At 43.3% G+C, this 20475-nt stretch overlaps 1 protein-coding gene across 2 annotated transcripts in view; it reads left to right on the forward strand.

Annotated features, from left to right (window-relative positions):
* Window positions 1-20475, forward strand: part of WDR7 (WD repeat domain 7) — a 479768-nt gene that overhangs the window by 54127 nt on the left and 405166 nt on the right. For both annotated transcript variants that reach the window (XM_056544810.1, XM_056544818.1), the window contains exons 12-13: window positions 1020-1240; window positions 12263-12458. In XM_056544810.1, coding sequence (XP_056400785.1) covers window positions 1020-1240; window positions 12263-12458 — 417 coding nt within the window. The remainder of the gene's footprint in view (window positions 1-1019; window positions 1241-12262; window positions 12459-20475) is intronic.

A 20475-nucleotide genomic window follows, 5' to 3' on the forward strand; every position in this document is an offset into this window, starting at 1 on the left:
CCAAAATGGGCTGAGTCCTTAAGGGGTTAAACCGCTTAGGGTATACAGCTCCAATTCAGACCTGTTTCTATGAATACAGACAACATACAGAACTGTAGGATCAGACTGTCCGAGAGCTGTATACAAAAAACGGTAGTAGATGTTATATCAAGTCTGTTAGCAAGGTTGCTACATTTCTTATTTTTGATGCATGTAAAAAAAAAAAAAAAAAAAAAAAATCATTTACAAATCTGTTTAACTTTCTGGAGCCAGTTGATATGAAAAAAAATTGTTCTCCACTGGTGTAGCCCTTTAACCCCTTAATGACACAGCCCATTTTGACCTTAAGGACACAGCTAATTTTATTTTTGCGTTTTCGTGTTTTTCCTCCTCGCCTTCTAAAATCCATAACTCTTTTATATTTCCATTCACAGACCCATATGAGGGTTTGTTTTTTGCGTGACCAGTTTCATTTTGTAATGACATCACTCATTTTACCCTAAAAAAAATTTTTTGTTTAAGGAAATTTAAACGAAAATCATAATTTTGTTCATTTTCACGCTGTAGACTTTTCGGTAAAAACATGTTTTTTTTTTTTTACATGCTTTCTTTATTCTTTGGGTCAATATGATTAAAATGATACCCATGGTTACATACATTTCTATTGTACTGCTTTTAAAAAAATCTCAAACTTTTTTTTACAAGATCAGTACGTTTAAAATTGCCCTATTTTGACCACCTCTAACTTTATTTTCCCGTATTCAGGAATGTGTGAGGGCTTATTTTTGCGCCATGATCTGTAGTTTGTTTTACTGCCTTGTTTGCGCATATGTGACTTTTTGATCACTTTTTATTACATTTTTTTGCTGTTTGATGTGACACAATAGCTGAAATTTTTGACTTTTTTTTTTTTGGGATAGGGGATTAGATGTCTAGCAGCAGAGGACCCCTTTAAGGGAATAAGTTAGAATGCTCTTTGTATTTGTGCACACCATTCTTGTCTGCTAATAGCCCTAATGGTGTTTTCTCTGGATTCCCAGGTTGGCCTCCTCACAGAACTCTCCGTGGTCACAGAAACAAAGTAACCTGCTTATTGTATCCGCACCAAGTGTCCTCTCGCTACGACCAGCGCTATCTCATATCAGGAGGGGTCGACTTCTCGGTAATCGTGTGGGACATTTTCTCTGGAGAGATGAAGCATATCTTCTGTGTCCACGGGGGAGAAATCACACAACTTCTCGTCCCCCCAGACAACTGTAGTGTAAGTATCCCAATATAGAGGTGTGTCCTGCATTGAATGTATACCACAGGCTTACAAGTACAGCCATTTTCGGGAGCAAAAGGGTCAAAATATCTACAGTTCTGAGACATATTTACATATATATAACTATTGCCCTCTTTTGTAAGCGGTCTTTTAAAGCCTCTTTGTCCTCAACATTGTTTGTATGTCTCAATGCTGTAAACATGGATGGAGTCTTGTGATGTTGATACTCTAGGGTAGTGATCCCCCCCCCCCCCACCCGTGACTCTCCAACTGTTGAAAAACTAGATCCCCCCCATCATGCCCTGACAGCCGGCTGCTGCACCAGATGGAGAGTCACAGGTTAAAGGGGTATTCCAGAAAAAACTGGCTCCGGAAAGTTAAACAGATTTGTAGGTAAATTACTTCTATTAAAAAATCTTAATCCTTCCAATAATTATCAGCTGCTGAAGTTGAGTTGTTCTTTTCTGTCTGTCAACAGTGCTCTCTGCTGACATCTCTGCTTGTCTCGATGTAGAAGAGGTTTGCTATGGGGATTTGCTTCTACTCTGGACAGTTTCCGAGACAGGTGTCATCAGAGAGCACTTAGACAGAAAAGAACAACTCAACTTCAGCAGCTCATAAGTACTGAAAGGATTAAGATTTTTTAATTGAAGTAATTCACAAATCTGTTTAACTTTCTGGAGCCAGTTAAGGCAGTGTTTTCCAAACAGTGTGTTGCTAGCTGTTGCAAAACTACAACTCCCAGCATGCTTGGAGTTGTAGTTTTGAAACAGTTGGAGGCACACTGTTTGGCATACTCTGGGTTGATAAATATAAGCCGTGCACATGTACGGTGCTACGCCACGGCTCTCTTGTCTTCAATGGGAGCTTCAGCACTTATCTTTGCAACAGCTGGAGGCACACTGTGGAAAACACTGAGTTGATGGATAATCTGTTCCCATGTATTGTGCTATGCTGCGGCTCTCTTGTCTTCAGTTGGAGCTTCAGCGCTGAACCGCACACATAAGAAGTGACATGTAACTTTTTCCCTGCATGGTTGCCCACCTCTATTGATGTCAATAAAAGATGGGTTTTAGACACTGATGGTTTCCAGTATGGTTTCCACTGCAATGCCTACGTGCCTATTTGCTATGTGACCATGCCCTTAGACATCATTGCTCTAGAGCTCGCCTCACACTACATACCTTACATTTAAGACTGTTGGAAAACTACTTCTTCCTCCATCGGTGCATGCTGGGAGATGGAGTTTTGCACCAACTAGAGAGCCACAGGTTATATATCCCTGTTCTAAAGCAATGGTAAGCAAACCTCACATTACATACCTAAAGCAAAAGGGTTCTTCAGCTCACCGCACTCATGTGGCTTGTTGAAAGCTCGAAGGGTCGGAGTACTCCAGGTTCAAAATTTACAGAAAGAAGATCCAGCTCTTAAGGATATAGTCCAACATATGCAAATTCTCTTATTTAGCACAAACAAAAGTTACAAAGTGTTAAACGGTATTAAAAACACCAATGACTAAGGTCATAGTGTGCGAAACACGTCAGTTGTTTTTTTAAGACCGTTACTTTACATACCTAGCACTCAAAGCTGCAGCTAAACTACAACTCCAGCTGTTGCAAAACTACATGTCCTGGTGTCAAGGCATGCTGGGAGATGTAGATTTGCATAAGCTGGAGAGCCACTGGCTGGGGGATCACTGCCTTCTCTTACTTTACATTAAATGTTATTCTTCCAAGAAATTTTATGGTCCAGTGTCTGTGTCGTCACAAAAAAGGTGCTGACCCATTCCCCACTAGAACACAAGAAAGAGTGCAGCACTATAAGAAGCCTGCCGCTTCACTGTGTGATGCTATTACCCACCGGCCACATTAGTCATGTCTTCCGTAGAGCAGACAAGATACCATTATTGAAGTTAGCCAGGGCCTCTACACTGCAGAGCATTGCACCTACAGACCCTAGAGTGCAATGCTCTGCAGTTTGCACATACCCCCACCTGTATAGGAATGTACGTACATACATACACATAAACACACACACACACACACACACACACACACTGCTATACACATTGTGTGTGTGTGTGTGGGGGGGGGGGGGTGCAGACTGCAGAGCATTGCACCTTAGGGTCTTCTACAGACTCTGCACCTATTCCCCCCCCCCCCCCCCCCAATATGTGTATAGCAGTGTGTGTGTGTGTGTGTGTGTGTGTGTGTGTACATTCCTATACAGGTGGGGGTATGTGCAGCAGAGCATTGCACCCTAGTACTAATGATTGCACCCTATTCTGTACTACAGTCTGCACATACCCTATGGGAGCTATAACAAAATGTAAAAAGTGTAAAACTATTAACCCTTTCCCATTATCCCTTCCTTAATAAAAGCTTGAATCCCCCCAATCCTTTCCCATTTTTTAAATAAAATAATGTAAAAATGATAAATAAACGTATGTGGTATCCCCGCGTGCGTAAATGTCTGAACAAGTCCAAAATTGCGCATTTCTGTATGCCATTTTTATATGCCATGAAATTTTTTTTTTTAAAGCAATCAAAAAGTCCCTTCAAAACAAAAGCATCCCTGTATACGGAAAAATAAAAAAGTTATACGGGTCAGAAGAGCCTACAAATTTTGGTGCATGTAGTTATAATTTTTTTTAAAGTAGTAAAATTAAATAAAACCTATATAAATAAGCTATCCTTGTAACCATAGGGACCTACAGAATAAAGCTAAGGTGTAATTTTTTTTACCGAAAAGATCACTACGTAGAAATGGAAGACCCCAAATTTACAAAATGGCATCATTTATTTCAGTTTCACCCCACAAATTTACATGGGGAGTATGCGCAGAGCTTTGCACCTTAGTGTCTGTACATTCTTATGTTAGCGGAAGCGGGAGGGATTGGACACAAATGTTGCGGGAGTGGAGCAAACACCCTACGGGAGCGGGCGGGGTTGGTCAAAAAAATAATCGGGAGCGGGATTGAAAAACCAGTCCCGTGCAGGGCTCTAGTTTAAAGTGTACTTGTGGTGTTTGTGTGTCTCTGTGTGGTGACAGTATACAAGAAGTGTGGGCAGGACATGCAGGGCTCTTCCGGGAGCGTATCACTGAGACTGTGAGTGCACAGAGCGCTGCTTGTCCTCAGTGTACAGAGCCCTGCTTGTCCTCGGTGTACAGAGCCCTGCTTGTCCTCGGTGTACAGAGCCCTGCTTGTCCTCGGTGTACAGAGCCCTGCTTGTCCTCGGTGTACAGAGCCCTGCTTGTCCTCAGTGCACAGAGCCCTGCTTGTCCTCAGTGTACAGAGCCCTGCTTGTCCTCAGTGTACAGAGCCCTGCTAGTCCTCAGTGTACAGAGCCCTGCTTGTCCTCAATGTACAGAGCCCTGCTTGTCCTCGGTGTACAGAGCCCTGCTTGTCCTCAGTGTACAGAGCCCTGCTTGTCCTCGGTGTACAGAGCCCTGCTTGTCCTCGGTGTACAGAGCCCTGCTTGTCCTCATTGTACAGAGCACCGCTTGTCCTCGGTGTACAGAGCCCCGCTTGTCCTCGGTGTACAGAGCCCCGCTTGTCCTTGGTGTACAGAGCCCCGCTTGTCCTTGGTGTACAGAGCCCCGCTTGTCCTCGGTGTACAGAGCCCCGCTTGTCCTCGGTGTACAGAGCCCCGCTTGTCCTCGGTGCACAGAGCCCGCTTGTCCTCAGTGCACAGAGCCTCTGCTCACACTTTATTTTGTCTCTGCACAGAGACACAGCGGCCAGGACTTTTTCACCCAAAAATATACAAATTTTTTACCAATGTATATTACAAATATACATATATTTTTATCCACATTATATAAAAAATGACAGGTACACCTTAACAGCAGCTGGAGAGCCACAGATTATGATACGTGTTGTACTGTCCTATTTATATATACATCCATGTGTGTAATCCGGTTCTTCTCTTCTAAGAAATAAGGAGCCTAGTCTTGCTTCTTCTTCTTCTTCTTTAGGTTAATTAGCGGCAAACCACGGCTCTCCCTTCTGGTCTCCATCTCTGCAACCACAGCCTGGGATAATGCAGTCAGCAGGATCTCCATTTGATTATCTTAATTATTGTCTGTCATAAGAAAGAAATCAGAATTGCCCTAAATACCATCTAATTAAACTGAAAAAGCTTTAGTTAATAGGTTATTATAGATCGCCACGCGTCGCAAGACGAGTCATTTCCTCCGGTGTCAGCTTTATTTTCATCCTTCCCAGCCGTAAGGAAAGAAAAGTCTGGGATAAATAGCCCCGAGGTATCATTCGTCACATGATGATGGATCTTACCGGGGGCGCGTCGCACCCCCTTGAGTAATGGGCGGAGGGCGCAGAATCCGCAACTGTTCCTGTAAAGGTCCGTCCTCCAGACAAATAATAGGACGGCGATAATGCAGTGTATAAAGATTAAATGCATTACTATTAGACAAAATCAATGGAGAATATTTAGAAAAAAGCTAATTTTTTTTTGCAGGGTTCAATATTATAATACATTATGTATCGTGTCATTTACGTTCTCCATAAACCTTAATGGACTTAAGAATTAATAGACAACAGAAATTGCTAAATAAGCTCATGCTTTTCTCTATTAGTTTTTGTTTTCTATCAGCCACTGCCAGTAGTTGTCCGCACTGTACTGCATTAAGCAGGCCGCATACATATCAGATAAATGTCGGACCGGTCAAATCATTTTTGTGGAGGCCCCCTTTAACGGCAAATTTAGAATTTTCTTCCACCATTCTTATTGAGACTGGCAGCTGCTTATCTTCTCATTGAATGAGCTTGGACATTTGGCCAAGTTTAGTGAGCATGTATATGGGGAGGTCGACAAGATAGCTTTTGGCTGAACAAGGGATTTTCTGACAGCTATCTAGAGCAGTGTTTCCCGACCAGGGTGCCTCCAGCTGTTGCAAAACTACAACTCCTAGCATGTCCGGACAGCCGTTGGCTGTCCGGGCATGCTGGGAGTTGTAGTTTTGCAACAGCATTCATTTATTGGTGGTGTAAGCGTATCTAGTATGTCTGGAATTGACATATGTATTAAGCAACTTGCACCATTTTTACACATTTGATGCACTTTCCCCACCGTTTCCACCTTTTTTTCAACTCTCGACCGAACAAATATGGCAGGGCATGCCCACATCATCTCCCACCTGGATTACTGCAGCATCCTCCACTGTGGCCTCCTATCTAACACTCTTACTCCCCATCCCCAATATATCGGCTGCCCAAACAATCCACCCCTGTCTCTCACCTCACTGGCTACATACTGCCCAGTCATTTAAGTTTACTATACATTATTAACAGTGACATACAAGGCTGTCCACAACCAACTTCATACATTTCTTACCAGTTCTCCTTTTACCTCCCCGTAAATAATCTCTAGTGCACAACCAGTCGCCTTCATACATCTCTGACCTGATCTACTTACACCTCCCCATATATAATGTCCAGTCCGCAACCTGTCCCCTTCATACATCTCTGACCTGATCTACTTACACTTCCCCATATATAATGTCCAGTCCATAATCCATCCCCTTCATATATCTCTGACCTGATCTACTTACACCTCTTCATATATAATTTCCAGTCCATAATCCATCCCCTTCATACATCTTTGACCTGATCTACTTACACTTCCCCATATATAATGTCCAGTCCACAATCCATCCCCTTCAGACATCTCTGACCTGATCTACTTACACCCAGGGGCGGACTAACAACACTCAGGGCCCCGGACCAAAAAAGCAAGGGCCCCCTGCAATGATCCGCCGCTGGTCACACTTCTGCCCCTATTCCACCCAAATCCCCCCACCACCCCTACATACAAAATAAACTACATTTTATTTATAATAAACACTTTAAAGTGGTATTCCAGGCCAAAAAAATGTTTTATATATCAACTGGCTCCGGAAAGTTAAACAGATTTGTTAATTACTTCTATTAAAAAAATCTTAATCCTTCCAATAGTTATTAGCTTCTGAAGTTGAGTTGCTGTTTTCTGTCTAACTGCTTTCTGATGACTCACGTCCCGGGAGCTGTCCAGCTCCTATGGGGATATTCTCCCATCATGCACAGCTCCCGGGACGTGACATCATCATTGAGCAGTTAGACCGAAAACTTCAGAAGCTAATAACTATTGGAAGGATTAAGATTTTTTAATAGAAGTAATTTACAAATCTGTTTAACTTTCTGGAGCCAGTTGATATATAAAAAAAAGTTTTTGCCTGGAATACCCCTTTAAGGTAGGTAACATTATTTCCCATGACCAATAATACCAGTATACAAGGAGTAAATATATACCACCACACAATAACTGGATAATACCGCCATAATGTACTAAATAAAACCACTATACACAGACCAGTATACTATACAGGATCTGTATACTATATAAGTGATTATATACAGTGCCCATATAGCGGTAGATACCAGCTGTACACAGGATCTGTACACCATATAAGTGATTACAGTTACATCAAGAGACTCACAATTTTCTGATCAGCTGTGTCCTCTCTCCTTTTCTTCTCCAACCGGATCAGACCGTCATGTCGATCTCTTAACATCTGCAGGACAAACATGTTAGACTCCATTTTTCCAGTGCCCTCCCCTCCTCTAGACAATCTTCCCATCTATAGGCTCGCAAACTGTAATTATGCCCTCTTTGTTGTCCTGCATAGTAAAAGGTAAACAGGTAACTAGGTGGGCAGATCAGGAAACCAGATATGTAGGTAGGTGACTAGCCAGGTAGGTAGGTAGGTTGCTAGCTAGGTAGTTAGCCAGCCATGTATGAAGGCCAGGTATGTACATAGTTAGGTAGCAAGATATGTAGGTAGGTAGTTAGGCAGCCAGGTATGTAGGTAAGTTGTTAGGCATCCAGGTATAAAGTTCGGTAGCCAGGTAGTTAGTCAATTAGGTAGCCAGCACCCCCTCCACCCAGTGGCGGATCCAGAGTCTCGTCTCAGGCAGGGCACTAAAGAGTATTTTGTGTTAGCGGACAGAAAATAAGGTGTTTCTTGTGGAAGTTATAGGTAGGTAATGTCCCCAGGAGGTAGTGGCCCCTAGTAGATCATGCCCCCAGGTAGTTAATGTCCCCTAGGTAGGTAGTCATGCCCCCTGTAGGTAAATCACCCAGATAGCTGCCCCTGTATGAAAACCCCTTATGTAGGTAGCCCTCCTATTAGTTTGGTAGTTTGTCCGCATATTAGCTAGGCAGGAACATAGTAGATAGTCCCTCACATTAGGTGTAGGCAGCAGCGTTCCCCCACAGCGGGTGTAGGTAGCAGGGTCCCCCACAATGGGTGTAGGCAGCAGGATCCCCCCACAGTAGGTGTAGGCAGCAGGGTCCCCCCACAGTAGGTTTAGGCAGCAGTGTCCCCCCACAGTAGGTGTAGGCAGAAGGGTCCCCCCACAGTAAGTGTAGGCAGCAGAGGTCCCCCACAGTAGGTGTAGGCAGCAGGGTCCCCCCATAGTAGGTCTAAGCAGCAGAATTCTCCCCACACATACAGCAGAAGGCAGCGCTGTCTGCCTGGGGATCCGGGACAAGTGTTGTGGATACTCAGTAGCGACGGCAGCGGCGGGCCCTTTACCCGGCCAAGCCCTCGGACCACGTCCGATCGGACCAGCCGGTCAGTCCACTCCTGCTTTCTCCTTCCCATATACACGGTTAAGAAAACAAAGTGAACACTAAGATAACACATCAAGATCTGAATGAATAAACTAATCGTATGAAATACTTTTGTCTTTACATAGTTGAATGTGCCGACAACAAAATCACACAAAAATTATCAATGGAAATGAAATTTATCAACCCATGGAGGTCTGTATATGGAGTCACACTCAAAATTAAAGTGAAAAACCACACTACAGGCTGATCCAACGTTGATGTAATGTCCTTAAAACAAGTAAAAATGAGGCTCAGTAGTGTGTGTGGCCTCCGCGTGCCCGTATGACCTCCCTACAATGCCTGGGCATGCTCCTGATGAGGTGGTGGATGGTCTCCTGAGGGATGTCCTCCCAGACCTGGACTAAAGCATCTGCCAACCGCTGGACAGTCTATGGTGCAACATGGCGTTGGCAAATGGAGCGAGACATGATGTCCCAGATGTGCTCAATCGGATTCAGGTCTGGGGAACGGGCGGGCCAGTCCAATAGCATCAATACCTTCCTCTTGCAGGAACTGCTGACACACTCCAGCCACATGACGTCTAGCATAGTCTTGCATTAGGAGATACCAAGGGCCAACAGCATCAGCATATGGTCTCACAAGGGGTCTGAGGATCTCATCTCGGTCCCTAATGGCAGTCAGACTACCTCTGGCAAGCACATGTAGGGCTGTGCGGCACCCCAAAGTAATGCCACCCCACACCATTACTGACCCACCGCCCAACCGGTCATACTGGAGGATGTTGCAGGCAGCAGAACGTTCTCCATGGCGTCTCCAGACTCTCTCACGGCTGTCACATGTGCTCAGTGTGAACCTGCTTTCATCTGTGAAGAGCACAGGGCGCCAGTGGCGAATTTGCCACTCTTAGTGTTCACTGGCAAAATGCCAAACGTCGGGCATGATGTTGGGCTGTAAGCACAACCCCCACCTGAGGACGTCGGGCCCTCATACCACCCTCATGGAGTCTGTTTATGACCGTTTGAGTGGACACATGCAAATTTGTGGCCTGCTGGAGGTCATTTTGCAGGGCTCTGACAGTGCTCCTCCTGCTCCTCCTTGCACAAAGGCGGAGGTAGCGGTCCTGTTGCTGGGTTGTTGCCCTCCTACGGCCTCCTCCACATCTCCTGATGTACTGGACTGTCTCCTGGTAGCGCCTACATGCTCTGGTCACTACGCTGACAGACACAGCAAACCTTCTTGCCACAGCTTGCATTGATGTGCCATCCTGGATGAGCTGCACTACCTGAGCCACTTGTGTGGGTTGTAGACTCTGTCTCATGCTACCACTAGAGTGAAAGCACCGCTAGCATTCAAAAGTGACCAAAACATCAGCCAGGAAGCATTAGAACAGAGAAGTGGTCTGTGGTCACCACCTGCAGAACCACTCCTTTATTGGGGTGTCTTGCTAATTGCCTATAATTTCCACCTGTTGTCTGTTCCATTTGCACAACAGCATGTGAAATTGATTGTCAGTCAGTGTTACTTCCTGAGTGGACAGTGGGATTTCACAGAAGTGTCATTGACTTGGAGTTACATTGTGTTGTTGAAGTGTTCCCTTTATTGTTTTGAGCAGTGTATAATGTCCAGTCCACAACCCGTTCTCTTCATACACCTCTGAATTGATCTCCTTCCACTTTCTTATATATATTTTTCAGTCCACAACCCATCCCTCCCATCCATTTCTGACCTGATCTCCTTATACCCGTCCCTCTCTTACATCTCTGACCTGATCTATTTACACCTCCCTATATATAATCTCCATTCATGTCCTTTTGATACACCTGGTATAACTTCCTGAAACCTCCCCTCCACATCGTCTCTTTTACTCATATCCTGTCCCATCCATACGTCTTTGGCCTAACCTTACGATACTTCCCCTCACTTTAGCTGCAGTATACAACTTGATCCCTCCAAACATCTCTGACCTGATCTTCCGATAGCTCCCCGCATGCAATTTCAATTCCTCACAGGGACCTCCTTTTGTGCCCTCTTGTCTGCTATTCACATATTATATTCAATTGGATTAGTCAGTACGACAGATTTAGAGCCTTTTCTACAGTCTGTCTCTTTTTTATTTTTTTTTATCTTCACTGTCACTATTGAATAAATCTCAGCAACATGTGGTTTAGTCTGCAGTCTCTTAAAACCCCCATAAGGCTATCCTTTATATACGATAGGGATAGCTATAAGACTATCCTTCATATAAGGTAGGGATAGGTAGAAGGCTATCCTTCATATAAGATAGTTATAAGGCTATCCTTCATATACAGTTGGAATAGGCATAAGGCTATCCTTATAAGATAGGTATAGGTATAAGGCTATCCTTCATATAAGGTAGGGATAGGTATAAGGCTATTCTTTATTAAAGTTAGGGATAGGCATAAGGCTATCCTTCATATAAGGTAGGGATAGGTATAAGGCTATCCCTCATATAAGATAGGGATAGGTATAAGGCTATCCTTCATATACGGTAGGGATAGGCATAAGGCTATCCTTCATATACGGTAGGGATAGGCATAAGGCTATCCTTCATATAAGGTAGGGATAGGCATAAGGCTATCCTTCATGTAAGATAGGGCTAGACATAAGGCTATCCCTCATATAAGATAGGGATAGGTATAAGGCTATCCTTCATATACGGTAGGGATCGGTAAAAGGCTATTATTCATATCAGACAGGGATAGGCATAAGGCTATCCTTCATGTAAGATAGGGATAGGCATAAGGCTATCCCTCATATAAGATAGGGATAGGTATAAGGCTATCCTTCATATACGGTAGGGATAGGTAAAAGGCTATCCTTCATATAAGATAGATAGGAAAGGTATAAGGCTATCCTTCCTATAACATAGGGATAGGCATGAAGCTATCCTTAACATAAGATAGGGCCGGGGACTATTCATAGTATTTAGAATATAGGGCAGACTGGCAGACTAGATGGGCTGAATGGTTCTTATCTGCCGACACATTCTATGTTTCTATCCATGGCTGTGTAGTCTACAGATTTGATTTCCCCTTTATAGGCCCCATGACAAAGGGTCCCATAACCGTGACCTTCTTAAACTGGGGGCACTTTGTAGAAGTCCATCAGATTTTTATTTATCTCTGGTGGATTACTGGTTCTCATTGAGGAGGTCTTGATTTAGGTTTGGCATCTAACATGTAGTTAATAGGGAAAAAGTTTGCAAATTTGAGAGATTTATGTTTCTTCCTTCTGGAGGAAGGGCAGACATTCCCTTTCTTAGAAGAGTACTCATGTATAATGTGATTCTTTGGAGGAGATGGTGTTCTATTCTAGTAGTCTTAGATCTATACTTGTATTGAGTCTCTTTTACTTTCCATTCCAGACACGAGTGCAGCATTGCATCTGCTCGGTGGCCAGCGATCACTCCGTCGGACTTCTTAGCTTGAGAGAGAGAAAGTGTATCATGCTGGCGTCCCGCCATCTCTTTCCCATCCAAGTCATAAAGTGGAGACCATCGGACGACTATCTGGTGGTCGGCTGCTCAGACGGCTCTGTCTACGTCTGGCAGATGGATACCGGTAAGATCATTTCCACAAAGTACAATTACACTGTTTGGCCTCTTAAAATAGCACCGTAGACGGTATGTTATGGCAGGACGCGCCTCGTATCGCTCAATTATTCATTTATTAAAAGAGTATTTCCCCCTGAAAATAAAAAACAAGATTCAGCAGTAACTATACATCTGTGACGGTCCTTTTTAATATTCTATTCAGCTTTTTGTTAAGAAAGAATTATGACTGATACAGGAGATATCACCCTTCTTTCCCAGACTTCTAAACTGTTATGATGCCTAGTTAGACAGAGATACAAAAGCTAGAGATGTCAAATGGTATAAAGAGGCAGATTTGAGGTTTAAAAGTTTGGAAAAGCTGGGTGAGCTGAGAACAGTGTCCCCTCTGGTTGTGGGGCAGATGGGACCTGTTGAATAGCTGCACACACATCGCCACATAGCACATTATTTAAACCCTGTATTCCTGGAAGTCCGATTCCGTTTTATAAGTTCACCGCAATACAGTGACCCCCAACTGCTATCCGGCAGCGCAAAATACTTAAGCTGCTGTCGGATAGCAGTGTAATGTGCCCCAGCAGGTTCACTTACCTATCCCTGCTGCTCCTGGTCCTCTCCAGGGTCCGGGCCTCTCTTTCCGGTGTCGTTATTACATAGCTGCGCACGCAGTCCTGGCGCAACAACGTAATAACGTCACTAGAAAGCGAGGCCCGGGCCCCGGTGAAGATGCGGAAGACGCTGGAGGACACAGAAGACGACGCCGGAGCAGCGGGACCCCATCGGGAGCCCCTGGGAGACCATCGGGAGCGGTGAGGACGCGGTCCGGAGCAGCGGGGACAGGTGAGTATTTAATGCACTTTTACATTGCACGGATCCCTCAACATACGATGGATTCGACAAACGATGGGTCGTTTGGAACGAATTACCATCGTATGTTGAGGGACCACTGTATACGTATAAATATTGCAGTAAACTGTATAGATTGCAGAAAGTATTAAAGTGAAAAAAAAATTGTAATGGTGAGTGTGAATGATCATTTTTTTTTTACATTTCGGCATAGTTGCATTTCGCTACTGTAAATAGGTTGTGCAATCTCCAAACTGACCCACAGAAAATAGCAGTGCTTAATGTGTCAGATGACTTTCTGTGAACTACAAGCTAACATCATCAGCTATCTGGTTACTCCAGGGAGCTCCCAGACCCCTCTCAGCTCTATCTGTATACTACTGCTGCTTTCTTTTGAGATCAGGATATATAGTAGTTATCCACCTCTCCTGAGGCTGTGTTCACACATTGCATTTTTGTCAGGTTTCTTCTTTCTTTGCTGTAGTTCTATTTACTGCAAGCGGATAAATCATGGTAAAATTGTAATTTTTACAACAATTTTAGAACATCACTGCAAAAGCTAAAATGTGCTGAAAACATGTCATAAACGTAATAAAACTCTTTCAAAGCACTCCTGAAAGGTGTACTCCGGTGGAAAACTTTTTTTTTTCAAAATCAACTGGTGCCAGGAAGTTAAACAGATTTGTAAATTACTTCTATTTAAAAATCTTAATCCTTCCAGTACTTATCAGCTGCTGTGTGTTCCACAGGAAGTTGTGTAGTTCTTTTCAGTCTGACCACTGTGCTCTCTGCTGACACTTCTGTCTGTGTCAGGAACTGTCCAGAGCAGGAGAGGTTTGCTATGGGAATTTGCTTGTACCTTCCTGACATGGACAGAGGTGGCAGCAGAGAGCACTCTGTCAGACTGAAAAGAACTACACAACTTCCTCTGGAGCATACAGCAGCTGATATGTACTGGAAGGATATAGATTTTTATATAGAAGTAATTTACAAATCTGTTTAACTTTTTGTCACCAGTTGATTTGAAAAAAAATTGTTTTCCACTGGAGTACCCCTTTAAGGCTAGAGTCACACATGCTGTATTTGCTGATGTGCATTTCCCTACCCATTGAAGTCACTGGGCAGCAAAAGACACAGATAATTTTACGACCCATTGACTTCAATGGGTATGAAAATACACAGCAGCAAAATACGGAAGGTGTGACCCTTCCTTAGGGTCTATTCCCCTTGAACAGTATCCTGCACATATTTGATGTGTAAGATTTAAAGGAAATCTGTCATAAGTGTCATCTGCACTAACCTGTCAGTACAGACAGGTAACGCAGGTGACACTGATGACAACGATACTTACCTGGTCCTGTTTCGTGCTGCCGTTCTCCGGCAATCCTCTTCCGCTCCTCGCCCGACTTGGAGCATAGGTGGAGCATAGTGACATCACCACTCACTGGTGTTTGCAAGCAGCGGGACAAAACAGAGGACAGTAATGGTGATGTCACTAAGTGCCGCCCATGCTCCAAATCGGGCGAGGAGCGGAAGGTACCAAAGAGGATAGCTGGAGACCGACAGCACGGAACGGGACCAGATAAGTATCGTTGTCATCAGTGTCACCTGCACTACCTGTCTGTACTGACAGGTTAGTGCAGGTGACGCTGATGACAGATTTTCTTTAAAGCTGCAGATTTGAAGCTGTGTTCAGTCGTTTTGTTAACCTTGAACTGTGTAGCATAAAATCTGCAGCTTTAAATCCTGCACCTCAAATCTGCGCAGGATTCTGTACGTGTGAATACACCCTAAATAAGAAAATGCATCAAAACTGCATGTAATGTGAACCCAGTTATGAGTTTAAGCTTTTAAGGCTTTTGGTTGCTGGAGACTAGGTTGGTTTTATTTGGTGATCATACTCCACCCCCTCTCTCTGCAAAGCCAGAGGATTTATAGGAAATATAGGCAGCATAAGAAACTAATTTCTGCACTAAAACCGATATGGCTAAACACCCTAAGCCTGCTTCATCAGCTAAAACTGGTTAGTACTAGGTATACACAAGAACCTCTACATTATTCTGTAATGCATTATTGTATAAGCAAAAAAAAAAAACTCTTGGAGTACTTCTTTAAAACAAGAACATAAAATCAGATGTCATACAACCAGTGAGCATAGAACTAAAAAAGAAAAATTCCTTGGATTGATCATCTGCGTAGCTAATAGACCTGTAATATCACTGATAGCAGTCGGCTGGAGACCTTTCATGTAGTCATAGAGAGTAACATGTTGCAGCGCGGAGCGACTACTCATCTATTACTGATGGCTTGGTTATGGTGTTATGCTCTTCTTCATCAATTGCTTTTATTGAACTCTCTTATTGAATGCTTATGTCTCACTTGGACGTCTCACAGTATGGATCAATATGTGTATGTGCCGCTGCCTCACTATACTGGATGCATGTAATCCTTTCCTATCGTTGGACTGCTGCGGACACATCTAAGTTTTCACTGGCCCGAGGCACTTTTTGTAGCAAATGCCTGGAGTCAGTGACCTTATTGAGAACAGAGGAATGTTATACGGCTGGGATCTACAACTTATACACCTTGCTGTGTGCAGAAAAATATAATCACGTCTGTTACAGAATGGTACAGTCTATAAAGGCCTCAGTAGAAACTCTCTGAGAAAATCCCCTTAATAGGATCCTATATGAGGATAAATGAAAGGGTCCGCACTGTCTTCAGCACTATGTCATGGCATAGCAGAGAGGAGTAGGTACTGTGCTGTCATTGGCCAGAAAAGTAAGGGAAAGTGAGTCTTGGTCCTGCACCTAGAAATGGAGAGAATGGGAAATAGCTTTGCACCGTGGAGGGCACTCTCATGGGTTCAATAATAGCAGTGAGGGTATTTATATCACCTTGTCACCACTCTGAAGGGTTAACAAAAAAAACATGAGTTGTTTTAAAAGTCTTTTGAAACCACAGATATTTTGGGGGCATGTGTATTGGGGACGTTTCAGGTATGTTCCGCCTTTAAAATAGTGCAGCCATTTTTCTATGACCTTGCAGTATCTCGGGTAAATAGAGACGGACTTGTAAGAGTTCTCCTTTTTAATAAACCCGTGGCTCCTGCTATCTCAGCGTCATGTGTTCCTCTTCTTTGAAGGTTGATCAAGAACCTACAGGGGATGTGAGAGACTTCAGTGTGCGTCTTCAGATTGTCTTGTAATTCCCCCTGAGCCAGATACAGCAAAGATTTCTCATACAAGCTTAGTGCTCCTCACTGTCCAGGGGCTGAGGAGACCTCCATGCTCCACAGGAGAGGATGAGGAGATCAGAGGTCAGAGCAGACCAATGCAGCTTCTCTCACTCACAACTTGGAAGTTGCATTTATTTTTATTTTTTTTCTGCATTCTTCATCTAAAAATACTACTAGATGATGCTTACTGCAGTCCTGGAAAAGGATTAAAGTGTTAGAGATGGGTTTAAAAAAAAAAAAAATTTAAATAAAAAGGAATCTTCCAAAATGTTTCATTTGTCATGATCGTTTCTCCTACATTGACATAGCTGGCATGTCCAGATTAACTGTATAAATGGAAATTTTATAAATGCTAGAGAATATACATATATATTAGAAATGTTTTATTATGTGACCCTCCTAACAAGCAGACATTGCCCAAAGTGTTCCCCTGCTGTAGCCTCCAACGATCAGTTATGATCTGGCAGTAAGTGTGCATTTTCTCTACAGTGCCCCCAGGGGAGCAGCAAAGCATTACACAGTGCCCATTTATATCAATGAGTATAAGATGGGTCCTCTATAGCAAGAGGCACACTTTGTAACCGCTCTGCACTCTGACCAACAGATTTGGGTCAGAGGACTCCCCCTTTATTGAATCATAATTTTCCAATAGTGTTTGTCAATGTGTATTTTAAAAGGGACAACCCCTTTAAAAGTGATATCCCAAGATGCAGAGTTGCCCACTATCCACACAATTGGGGATAGGGGTGGATCCAAATGCCAGGATCCCTGATGATCCTGAGAATAAAAAATAAAAAAGGTGGTAGGATGCATTCATCAACAGGGATTCATTGCTTCATTCGTAGGGGGTCAATTGTAGATAAGGGATAAATCTTCATCTTGATTTAACCAAATGTTCACAAGATGATTGAAATATATATATTATAATGTGGTGTGGCACAGGGTGTGAGGTGAGGTGTAGGGACAAATGGTGTTGCCCAGGGGTAGATGGTATTAACTACTTCGTGTTCGTGACGCCAGGGCGTGGTTTGCCTATGTAACCACCCGAAGGTAGAACCGCTAGTCCTAGGTTAGGCAGGGGCAAATAATAGTCCAAGACGATGTTTAGGTTAATGGTAGCTTTTACTGAGGTAGACAGATGGTACAGTCTATACAGTTTGGCCAGGATCCCAGAGAGGTGACTAGTAAGACGGGGACCTTGCAACTTGCAGGGACTTGCAGTGACCTGACAGATTATAGGTGCAGGCCAAGCTGACTACAATTGACTTGACTGAAGATGATGACAGATGATAAAGACGACTTGACTTACTGACTTGTGGCTGCAATTTAGGTTGAGGACTCCAAAATGTGCTGGACACCGACCCTAAGATGTCTGGACTAGACTGAACCTCAACAGGAAAAGAATCACAAGAGAGCGATTGCAGCTCCTCCCTATCTTTATAAAGGGGGGCTGTTCAAGGAGCCCATAGGCTACCTTCGGGTCACCTAGGCACCTGGCTGGTGCTCTCTGGGTAACAAACATATGACTTAACCCCTTAACGACGCAGGACGTATATCTACGTCCTGCGCCGGCTCCCGCGATATGAAGTGGGATCGCGCCGCGATCCTGCATCATATCGCGGCGGTCCCGGCGCTCATCAATGGCCGGGACCCGCGGCTAATACCACACATTGCCGATCGCGGCGATGTGCGGTATTAACCCTTTAGAAGCGGCGGTCAAAGCTGACCGCCGCTTCTAAAGTGAAACTGAAAGTGACCCGGCTGCTCAGTCGGGCTGTTCGGGACCGCCGCGATGAAATCGCGGCGTCCCGAACAGCTGATCGGACACCGGGAGGGCTCTTACCTGCCTCCTCGGTGTCCGATCGACGAATGACTGCTCCGTGCCTGAGATCCAGGCAGGAGCAGTCAAGCGCCGATAATGCTGATCACAGGCGTGTTAATACACGCCTGTGATCAGGATGAGAGATCAGTGTGTGCAGTGTTATAGGTCATTTAATAAAGGTCATTTAACCCCTTCCCTAATAAAAGTTTGAATCACCCCCCTTTTCCCATAAAAAAAATAAAACAGTGTAAAAAAAAAAATAAACATATGTGATATCACCGCGTGCGTAAATGTCCGAACTATAAAAATATATCATTAATTAAGCCGTACGGTCAATGGCGTACGCACAAAAAAATTCCAAAGTCCAAAAAAGCGTATTTTGGTCACTTTTTATACCATTAAAAAAATGAATAAAAAGTGATCAAAAAGTCAGATCAAAACAAAAATCATACCGATAAAAACTTCAGATCACGGCGCAAAAAATGAGTCCTCATACCGCCCTGTACGTGGAAAAATAAAAAGTTATAGGGGTCAGAAGATGACATTTTTAAACGTATACATTTTCCTGCATGTAGTTATGATTTTTTTCCAGAAGTGCGACAAAATCAAACCTTTATAAGTAGGGTATCATTTTAATCGTATGGACCTACAGAATAATAAGGTGTAATTTTTACCGAAATATGCACTGCGTAGAAACGGAAGCCCCCAAAATTTACAAAATGGCGTTTTTTTTTCGATTTTGTCGCACAATGATTTTTTTTTTCCGTTTCGCCGTGCATTTTTGGGTAAAATGACTAATGTCACTGCAAAGTAGAATTGGCGACGCAAAAAATAAGCCATAATATGGATTTTTAGGTGGAAAATTGAAAGGGTTATGATTTTTAAAAGGTAAGGAGCAAAAAATGAAAGTGCAAAAACGGAAAAACCCTGAGTCCTTAAGGGGTTAAAACATGTGACAAACATTATCATGTGACCAACGTCAAGGGTCCTTTACACTTAATATACAATCTATTCACATTATGGGGGAACACTGCAGGAGAGCCCTGAGGACGTACAGGGACTCAACCTGACAGGACTGTAGGAGTATATCCCTTACTGGGATACCACAATAATAAATATATATATTGTAAGCAATCAGCTGGTAAAATGGTGGTTTGGAGGTATGCATTGAGGCTTCTTGCCTTAGTGACATAAAGCTGGAGTTTGGGTCTGGGTTTTGGGAGTGACTGAAGGTTCCGGAGATAATGCAGGTCCCATACTTCAGTTCTGTGATGTGTTGCAGTCCTGAACCTGATCTTATATATGTGTGAGCACTGCCAGAGAGCAGTAGAGGGGAGTTGTTCTAAAGCAGACTAGCTTGTCTTTGATATGTTGGATACTGACACACTGCACCAAGAACACTGACTTTGGGACTGAATGTGCCAAGTTTTGGGTGAGAACATCCAAATTTTATGATTATGTAAAGAACCTGTTTTGAAGGACATTTACATTTCTGTTCTACTGTTATTCCGCATGCAGCAATGCTTATGTGAATTTTTTAACTAAATCCAAGACTGTTGAACTGTGAAACTTGCATATATACATAATTTGTATTAATTATTTTTCTAATGTGTATGAGGACCTTGATTTATCCTCCACTTGTATCCTAGCCCTTCTTCTTGCTAACAGAAAACAAATGTATTGTCCGGCAGCAAATAGTGCAGAAGAACAGATGTTTATTTTAGTAAGATCTTCAGATTCTAAGTATACTAATTCCGACTCGTTTCTGGTCTTGTTGACTATTATTCTTGCCATGACTAAGGGTCGAAAAGACCCGAAATCTGTCTCATTAGTATTTTATTATCTTAAAGCAGAAGGACAGATGTTTCTTAATTGTAGTCAGATCATAGCATACAAACCCGACACGTTTTGGGTCATGTCAGCCCTTAGTCATGTAAAAATTAATCTGTTCTCCTGCACTATTTTCTGCTAGACAATACGCTTGTTTTCCATTTGATTAGGATTGGAGGCACTGCTGGTGAGTCTGAGCGCAGTTGCGGTTCGTGAGATATGTTTGAGCTGTTGGTCCTGTTTGGTGTGTACTTACCAACCTACCAAATATTTCTAGGGCACAGAGGGGAA

Source organism: Hyla sarda, chromosome 1 (assembly GCF_029499605.1).
Source record: "Hyla sarda isolate aHylSar1 chromosome 1, aHylSar1.hap1, whole genome shotgun sequence".
Lineage (NCBI taxonomy): Eukaryota > Metazoa > Chordata > Amphibia > Anura > Hylidae > Hyla > Hyla sarda.